The following is a 10,000-nucleotide window of genomic DNA, read 5'->3' on the forward strand; positions in this document are numbered from 1 at the left end:
AGGGGCTAGTGGTGTTCGAAGCTTCAGTGTTCAGTTAGTGACGAAACAGTGCACAGCTTATGACCGTCACAGTACACATTTCTAACTCCCTTTCTTCCTTCACCACATCTCTTAACGCTAGTCTGTCTTAATCTAATCTTACGCTGGCTAACTCAACTAACTTCTAATCTACTCTGACCTAACTGATCTAACCTAACCTAACCTAACACTCAGTCTATTCTAACGTCATTGAACTTAGCCTAACCCGGTGCTAACTTAACGTACCTAACTTCTAATCTTGCCTGTCCTAACTTACCTAATCTTGCGTTGACTGATCTAATGTGGCAATAAGGAATCTGAGCGCTGTCTGTCTCAACCTTACTTAACTGAAACCTAACTCAAGTCTAACCTGAATTAACTTGACTTCACAAGACACTAATTTAACCTGATCTAACTACCTAAACGCTAACTTGAGCCTAACCTAACCTAACCTAACTTTAACTTGACCAACCAAACGCTAACTTAAAGTTCATGAAACCTAACCTAACCTAACCTGATCTAACTTAGCCTAACTTCACTAACCAAACGCTAACTTGAGCCTAACCTAACCTAACCTAACTTAACCTAGCTTGACTAACCGAACTCTAACTTAAAGCTCATGAAACCTAACCTAACTTAACCTAATCTAACCTAACTTAACTAACCAAACTTGAGTCTAACCTAACTTAAACTAACTGGCCTAGACGAAACGCTGCTAACTTGTCTAACCTAACCTAACCTAACGCTAACTTGAGCCTAACCTAACTTACCTAACTTGATTAACCAAAACCTAACTTAACCTAACTTGACTAGACGAAATGCTGCTAACTTGACTCGAACCTAACCTAACTTAACCTAACTTAGAGACATGCCAACAGCAATAATATATACACACACTGTTGCCTTAAGAATATCACCAAATCACACACACACACACACACACACACACACACACACACACACACACACACACACACACACACACACACTACAATATATACATAACTATACATAACCATACTCTGTACATGCCTTTCTTTTAATGCATACATAGTTATTCATACATAACTCTTAAGTCTAGTATATACATGACGCCGGATCTTTGTATTCTTATATGTATGACGGGCAAACTATGTATATACATGTATACTCTATGGGGAAATTATACATCTATACTTGTGCCAGGCTTGTATGTATGTTTTGGAAGCTATGGGACAGAGCAAGGGGAGGTGAGGTCAGGTGAGGTGAGGTTAAGTTAGGTTAGGTTAGGTTAGGTGAGGTGAGGTGAGGTTAGGTTAGGTTAGGTTAGGTGAGGTGAGATTAGGTTAGGTTAGGTTAGGTTAGGTTAGGTTAGGTTAGGTTAGGTTAGGTTAGGTTAGGTCAGGTTAGGTTAGGTTAGGTTAGGTTAGGTTAGGTTAGGTTAGGTCAGGTCAGGTTAGGTTAGGTTAGGTCAGGTCAGGTCAGGTCAGGTTAGGTTAGGTTAGGTTAGATCAGGTTAGGTTAGGTTAGGTTAGGTTAGGTTAGATTAGGTCAGGTCAGGTCAGTTAGGTTAGGTTAGGTTAGGTTAGGTCAGGGTTAGGCTAGGTTAGGTTAGGTTAGGTTAGGTTAGGTCAGGTCAGGTCAGGTCAGGTTAGGTTAGGTTAGGTTAGGTTAGGTCAGGGTTAGGCTAGGTTAGGTTAGGTTAGGTTAGGTCAGGTTAGGTTAGGTCAGGTCAGGTTAGGTTAGGTTAGGTTAGGTTAGGTCAGGGTTAGGCTAGGGTTGGCTCGGGTTGGGTTAGGTGAAGCTGGATTAAGTTCAGGGTGAGTTAAGTTAGGTTAGGTTAGGTTAAAGGTGGGTTAAGTTAGGTTAGGTTTAAGGAAGGTGAAGTTACGTTAGGTGAAGTCTAGTTAAGTATAGATGAAGATAGGTTAGGTTAAATTACATTAGATTCAGGATGGGTTAAGTTACGTTAAGTTATGGATGAGGCAAGTGAAGTTAGATCAATTTAAGATAAAGTTAAGACGAGATACACTTCAGTTTGATTAGGTTAAGTTAGGTTCAGGCAGTGAGTTAGGTTCAGAGTGAGTTAGGTTCAGACAGTTAGAGTGAGTTAGGTTCAGACGTGAGTTAGGTTCAGACAGTCGCTGTGATATACGAGGTCAGCGAGCAGTGAGGCTTCAAAAACTGCTTCATGAACCAGCCTCGTTAGCAATGACGCTTTGGAACTGGAGGAAGAACACAAACAACACACAATTCGACACACATTCGGTTATTTCAAACTTCAACCGGACAGAACCATAAAAAAAACAACGAAATAAGAGAAACAATAACAATTCTTCACGTACTAACACAAAAAGCAAAAAAACGAACAAAAACACCCACAAAAACTATCAGAACCACAAAAAAACACAACCAAACACACTAACTTTCTCATTTCCTTATTTCTGCGTCACATGGGAAGCAATAGAGGTCACGTGGGGTCAGGCTGGAGGTGGTGAAGGCGCCCTGGCACTGGCGGGGACTGGGCGAGGTCAAGGAAGGTCAGGGAAGGTCAAGGAAGGTGAAGGGAAGGTCAGGGAAGCGAGTGGCTGTGATTCTGTCTGGAAGCTTCACTTGTTATGCTAAGCTCGGTGCGTGGAAGGCTTCGGCGACTGAAATTTCGGCTCCTTAGTTTTATTTATTGATCTTACTCTATTTTCCTTTGTTTATTTTCTGTTATTAATTATTTTTCTGTATCTCTTTATTTATTTTTTTGAGTTGTTTATATCCTTTCTCTTTCTCGTGATTTAAATTCGTCTTTATTTTCTGGTCATCTATTTTCATTTTGAGTTATATTTTCTCTGATTTTCTCTTCTATTTTTTTTTCTTTTCTTCCTTTGTTTTGTCTATTTTATCCCTTCTTCAAATACGAGGCTTCGGTAATTAATATCTCGGCTCCCTGATTGCATTTTTTTTTCTCGTTTTCCTCCATATTTTGTTATATTTCCAGTTTTTCTTGTTATAGTTATGCTTTTTGTTTTTTTTGTTTGCTTTCCTATATATATTTTGTTTTATTTCCAGTTTTTTTGTTATTCGTTTGATCTTCGCTACTTTTGAAGATATCTCAGCAACAAACCTGTCAACTTATTTGCTGATCTATCATTGTCTTCTTCATCTCTTTCTTTATTTTCAACTGCTATTACTGTTATCTTATGTTTTTTTCTTTTTTCCTTATTTTATCTTTCTTTACTTTAGTTTTGAATGTTTCTGTAGCTCATACCTCAAAAACTCTTTCTTTTTTTTTAATATTCCATTCCTTTAGTTTATTTTCTAATCATCATTGCTATCACCAAACGCCTTTTCTCTAATTTTCTTTCATTCTTATCGTTTCGCTACCCAATAGGCTTTGTTATCTTAGAATTACGATATAAATGAATAAAAAGTAAAAAAAAGACATACTGTGCTTTTATTTTTCTTTTTCTTATTTTTTTCTGTTTATTAAGAGTTTGTGGTATTATTGTCTGTTTTCTTCATAAGTTTTGCTCCTTTCATTCTCCTCTGCCGATTTGAAGGTTTCGGTGGATCTCATTTCGGCTCCTTCGTGTTTTATTTCATCTAATTTCTTTTATTTCTGTTTTAGTTTAATTCTTCCTCTCTTTTGTATACATATTAACTGTTTTTTTTTTTGTCCTTAAGGGAAGATAAAGAATAACGGATAAATAGATAGATAGATAGATAAATAAAGGAGATGAAACAGATGGACGAGAGAAACAAAAACTCTCTCTCTCTCTCTCTCTCTCTCTCTCTCTCTCTCTCTCTCTCTCTCTCTCTCTCTCTCTCTCTCTGTCAATAATTTTCCGCAAGCTTTCACCCCCTCTCTCTCTCGCTCTCCCTCTTACTCTCACTCTTACATTTCACCAGTAATTACAGATGAAGGGAGAGGGAAAGTGAGAGGCGAAGGGAGAGGAGGGGGAGAGGGAGAGAGGAAGATAGAGAGGGAGGGAGGGAGAGAGAGGGAGAGGGAGAGGGGTGTTTTGGAATGGGGGGTAGGGGTGTGTTTCCAATGGTGTGTGTGTGTGTGTGTGTGTGTGTAGTGTTTTTCAATTGTCGATATGAGAGAGAGAGAGAGAGAGAGAGAGAGAGAGAGAGAGAGAGAGAGAGAGAGAGAGAGAGAGAGAGAGAGAGAGAGGGTGGTTTTGAAGAAAGGTGAGTGAGGTGTAAGGAAGGAATTCTCTCTCTCTCTCTCTCTCTGTGTGTGTGTGTGTGTGTGTGTGTGTGTTCTCGTGAGTACATACATCTGCCAGTGTACTTCATCATAACACACACACACACACACACACACACACACACACACATGGTCAGTGTTGCCAATTTCAAGTCAAAATGTTAAATGGCAACGCTGTTTCTGAGCATGTAAACAAGATGCGATGAGAGAGAGAGAGAGAGAGAGAGAGAGAGAGAGAGAGAGAGAGAGAGAGAGAGAGAGAGAGAGAGAGAGAGAGAGAGAGAGAGAGAGAGAAAAAAAAAAAACAAACAAAAGAAAAGAGAGAGAAAAAAAAGAAACATCACAATTCTCTTTTTTTATGTAAGAAATGCCAGTGCAGTGAGGCTGTAAGTGATATGTGAGGTGTATAAAGGTGTGGTGAAGTGATTCAGTGAAGAAAGAGAGAGAAAAGTGGAAGGAATACAGAGAAAAAAGGTTAAAACTGCTTTAGTTTCTCCTACACCCCCTCTCGCACGGTCTGGCCAGAGCTCACGCATGCGCAGAACGGCCTATACGGAACGAACGTAATCCATCCTTCACTTGTTACACCGCCTCACTGTATCGTTACCCCAACCACCCATTATTGAGAGTTGAACAAGCTATTACTGATACGCCAATCTATTTCAGCTGATCTTTACTAACCATGGCCAATTTTGATGATGCAAATGTTGTCAGGGCGTTAGCATCTGGAGAGATCAGCAAGATGACGAACCCTCAGCTAAAGAAAGCCCTTTCAACGCTGATTTCTGCAGATACTCAAGCACAGGCTTCTAATGATGTACTGTTGCAAGAGATCAGAAGCGTCAAAGCAGAACTAAAGAACATGGCAAATATAAAGAAGGAAGTGGACCAGTTATCCCAAAAATTAGATGATGCCTATAAGACAATAAGCCAACAGCAGTTATTTCTGGAAAAAATGGACAACAGAGAAAGACAAAGGAACATCGTCATTACTGGGCTTCCAGAAGAGAATGATGCAGTTGGTAACTCAGACGCGGAAAAGGTACGCAAGGTGATGGACGCAATGGGTCACCAGCTGACCTCTGACCCCGAAACCTGGGAAGTAAGACGCCTGGGAAAACCAGACAACAACAATAAGAAGCGACCACTTCTCATCGTGGTGGATAATGGATACCAGAGGAATGAAATCCTGAAAAAGGCCAAGAATCTGAAGTCAGCAACTGGACCCCTCTCGACCGTGTACGTAAGGAAGGACGTTCATCCCGCCATAAGGAAGGAGACGGCCAGACTAAGGACGCGGGAGAGGGAAGAAAAGGAAAAGCCGGAAAATGTTGGTGTTGAGATCAAGTATGACTGGAAAAGGCGCGTTTTGTTGAGAGATGGTAATGTGATTGAGAAGTTCACTCCATATTTTTTCTAAGTAAGCCGCAACAAATGAGAAGTTTAGAACTGTGTTCATGGAATGTTTGTGGCGTAAAAGAAAAACTGCAAGATAAGGCTATCTTAAATTTTTTGTTACAATTTGATGTAGTTTGGATTTTAGAGGCAAGGAGTGTTCACCAAAAAAGTGTACCTGGCTTTCAATTCCACTACAGCAAGTCAAAGAAAGGACACCAAAGAGGTGGGGTGATAATGCTGATTAAATGTGCACTAATGCCTTATGTGACAAGGGTAGACATGGAAGACGATGACGCAATATGGTTAGAATTGTCAGTGTGTAAGGTAAGGGTGTAAGGTTAGGAGGCGTGTATATCCCACCTGAAGACTCGTTGTACTGTGATGCCTCACCTTTTCACTCACTGAGTATGAAGTGTTCTAACGAGCAGGGTGTAATTGTTGGGTGACTTAAATGCGCGTGGGCTGTCCAGTGATCGCCCATGATGACGCGAGTGCTTATGAGTATGAAGGTGTGAAAGATATGGTAGTGAATGGACATGGTAGAATGGTGATGAATTTGTGTAGCGATAATAACATGGTGGTGGCAAATCATCTGAAGCAAAAAGATTGTGTATTAGGAGGTAATTTGTCATTCAGACGAGGCTCGATATGGGTGTCAGAAATTGATTTGTGTGTAACGAAGGCGTTCTGTGCAGAAATGATAAAGAAAATAGAAGTGAACCAATGTATAAAAGGTTCTGATCATGCTCCGCTGTGTGTAACTGTCGCAACACAGGGACGAGGTTTAATGACGCCTACTATGCTGCTCGAACGGTCTCGAAGCTTGGGAGAATCGTACTATCGCAGGCACAGTGAACACGATACTATGCGTAGAAGCCCAAGATACGATACGATCGAAATTAACCAATTCAGAGATACTCTAGAAAATATTAGTCCCCCACAGCCTGACGGTGTTGGCGAGCAAAACATTATGGATGTCTTGGTGACAGGCTGTGATGTGATAGATAGAGTGGCCCGGCAGTGTAGGAAACGCGAAGAGCAACGTGTGATGTGGGACGTCGCACAGCCGCGCTGGGAAAGACTACTCAATACGGGTGACTCAAAATGATTTGGAAAGCTATTGGTTGGTCAGGAACTGTGGAAGTGAAAGAACACTTGCAGCCAGAAGATGAACGGTTCAGAGCTCACTTTGAGAACTTACTAAACCCGGAACAACAAACACAGAATGACTCACAGACTGATGAACTTGCTATTACTGTGCCAGTCCTAGATGATCCTTTTACACCACAGGAATTGGATGTTGTTTTAAAGGATGTAAATACTAATAAGAGTTTTGTGGGTTTATGTCCGGGTCTCGTCAGGGCTTTGCCTGTCAACTGGTTTTTGTTCTTTTTACATTTGTTTAATGTAATTTTTATGAATGTATGTTATCCTATTTCATGGTGTTATAATAAGTTTTTGTTCTGTTCAAAGGTGGTATGGATAGGTTAGATTGTGGCAACTACAGGGGATTTCTATTATGAACACTTTGGCAAAATTATATGATATGTTGCTCTTGAAGAGGCTAAAGTTATGGGTTAATATTGACAAATGCCAAGCTGGCGCCCAACAGGGACGCAGCTGTATTGACCAGATTATGACTCTAAGATTATTATACGACTTTGCGAATGTTAAGAAATGTAAATTGTATGTTCTTTTCATTGATTTCAGCAAAGCGTATGATAGGGTTCCACGGGGAAAACTGATTCAAGTTTTAAGGTCGCTTGGCTGTGGTAAAGTAATGTTGAGTGCCTTACAGAAGATGTACGCATGCACCAGAGGTGTGCTGCGCTCTGCAACCATAGAAGCCACAGCGGGAGTGCGTCAGGGGGCCCCGTCTAGTTGTTTGCTTTTTACCGTGTACATTGACCAGCTTGTTAGAATGCTTAAGAGGAGAGTGGGTGAGGATGGTTTCCTTGGAGATCTACATACATTGCTACTTATGGATGATATGGTGTTACTAGCCACGTCAAGGGAGATGTGCCTTAGGAAATTGAATGTGGTATTGGAGTATTGTCGTGAATATGGAATGGTGCTAAATGAAAAGAAAACAAAATTTATGGTAATTTGTGGTACGGTTGAGGATAGACATTGCTTACAGATGGAGGAGTTAAAGATTGACTATACACTTAAGTATCTGTATTTGGGAGCGTGGTTCACGGATGATGCGAAAGCCAACACTGTGTTAAGTCTCCACGAAACTTCAGGGGAAACACAACTAAATAAGTTTGCAATATTTTGTGCGGCAAATACCAACATGCCTTATGTATATAAACGCAAAGTATTTGATGCAGTAGTGACAGCTTCTTTGTTGTATAGTTCGGAGACATGGTTTATGACACATCCAAGGAAAATCATTGCTTTGTACAATAGAGCTATCAAGTGTTTGCTAGGAGTAAGAAAGTTCACCAGTCCTGATCTTTGCATGATTGAGTCAGGCATTTTACCAGCACAGGAAGTTATAGCAAACAGGAGGCGTAAGTTCTTAGAGAAATGCTTGAGGATACCAGACATGGAGGAACCATTTGATATTGTATTTAGATTATGTGAAGCAGCCAACACTCCAGGTTACAAATTCTTAATGCAAACACTGCGGTATAATGCAGATGTAAGACCACTCGTCCAGATAGCTCAGCGGATTCAGGAGAAACCCTCACGGCCTCAAAATATGTGTCATATAGAACAGAACTTAACCCAGACCTTTTGGTCCATTCAGTTTATACTTGTAAGGATTTTATCCCTGATTATAAACGCCAATCCTTCAGTAGATTGTGTTTGATGTCACATAATCTAAAAATTGAAACTGGGAGAAGGAATGCAATACCAAAAGAACTCAGACTGTGTTCATGTCCAGACAATGTCATTCAAAGTGAAGCACATGTGTTGTTGCATTGTACACTTTCTGGACAATTGAGACAGAAGTATATGTTAGATTCTTCCAGTTTTTATAACTTAATGGGCTCTGGTGGAAGGGAACGCAACTTATGCGAATATATACATGAAGTGTTACATTTATATAAATAAGAACCGTGATAATATTCGAGAGAGTTTGTTTATGTAATATAACTGGTAGAAAAAAAAATTTGGACAAATATTTGTAAGTTACAAGTGTATAATGTCAATTTTGTGTATGAGTTTGTCAATAAATCAATCTCTCTCTCTCTCTCTCTCTCTCTCTCTCTCTCTCTCTCTCTCTCAGACCTGGCAAGCGAGCGGACAGTAGCGTGACAGTGGCGGTGTGCTGGCGATGGTGGTGGGGGTGGCGGCGGCGGCGGAGGCGGGGCAGTGACAGCGGGATCAAAGTATCATCATCATCATCAGCGTCAACAAGAGGAGCTGCTGCGCGTGACTCTCGTTTTCTTTTCCGCCTCTAGACACTCCTGAGGGAAGAAAGAAAACGGGGAGGTGGTTGTGTGATTCAGTGTTTGATCTGGTGCAGTCTGTGACGAGACAGCCAGACGTTCCCCTACGGAACGAGCTCAGAGCTCATTATTTCCGATCTTGGGCTAGGCCTGAGACCAGGCACACACCACACACCGGGACAACAAGGTCACAACTCCTCGATTTACATCCCGTACCTACTCACTGCTAGGTGAACACCACCTACACGTCAAACCAGACACACACAAATATCTACACCCGGCCGGGGAATCGAACCCCGGTCCTCTGGCTTGTAAGCCAGCGCTCTAACCACTGAGCTACCGGGTGTGTGTGTGTGTGTGTGTGTGTGTGTGTGTGTGTGTGTATTTGTAAGGTTATTTGTTTGTTTACCTACTACTACTACTACTACTACTACTACTACTACTACTACTACTACTACTACTACTACTACTACTACTACTACTACTACTACTACTACTATTAATATTACTACTACTTATGATAATAATACTAGAAATACCACTACCACTACTACCACTACCACTACCACTACTACTACTACTACTACTACTACTACTACTTTTTTTTTTTTTTTTTTTACGCAGGGAAGAGGGCCAGCCAAGGGCAAAAAAAGAAAGTTAGAAAAAAGCCCACTTGAGCGCTGGCTCTCCAAAGAGTTAAAAAAGTGGCAAAAGCGTCAGCCAGAATTAGGGGAGCAAATGCCTCGATACCTCCCTCTTAAAAGAAGACAAGTTGTAGGAATTCGGAAATACAGATGCAGGGAGGGAGTTCCAGAGTTTACCAGTGAAAGGGATGAATGATTGAGCGTACTGGTTAACTCTTGCATTAGAGAGTTGGACAGAATAGGGATGAGAGGAAGAAGAAAGCCTTGTGCAGCGTGGCCGCAGGAGGAGGGGAGGCATGCAGTTAGCAAGATCAGTAGAACAGTTACCATGAAAATAGCGATAAAATATAGAAAGG

General features: G+C 41.0%; 1 protein-coding gene across 1 annotated transcript in view; it reads right to left on the reverse strand.

The window, feature by feature from the left end:
- Positions 1 to 8,310: 8,310 nt before the first annotated feature.
- LOC123514776 overlaps positions 8,311 to 10,000 on the reverse strand; it is a 55,424-nt gene continuing 53,734 nt past the window's right edge. Inside the window, exon 7 of the mRNA XM_045272938.1 lies at positions 8,311 to 9,018. Within this exon, the coding sequence (XP_045128873.1) occupies positions 8,936 to 9,018 (83 nt within the window). The 3' untranslated portion in view covers positions 8,311 to 8,935. The remainder of the gene's footprint in view (positions 9,019 to 10,000) is intronic.

Source organism: Portunus trituberculatus, chromosome 5 (genome assembly GCF_017591435.1).
Source record: "Portunus trituberculatus isolate SZX2019 chromosome 5, ASM1759143v1, whole genome shotgun sequence".
In the NCBI taxonomy this organism is placed as follows: domain Eukaryota; kingdom Metazoa; phylum Arthropoda; class Malacostraca; order Decapoda; family Portunidae; genus Portunus; species Portunus trituberculatus.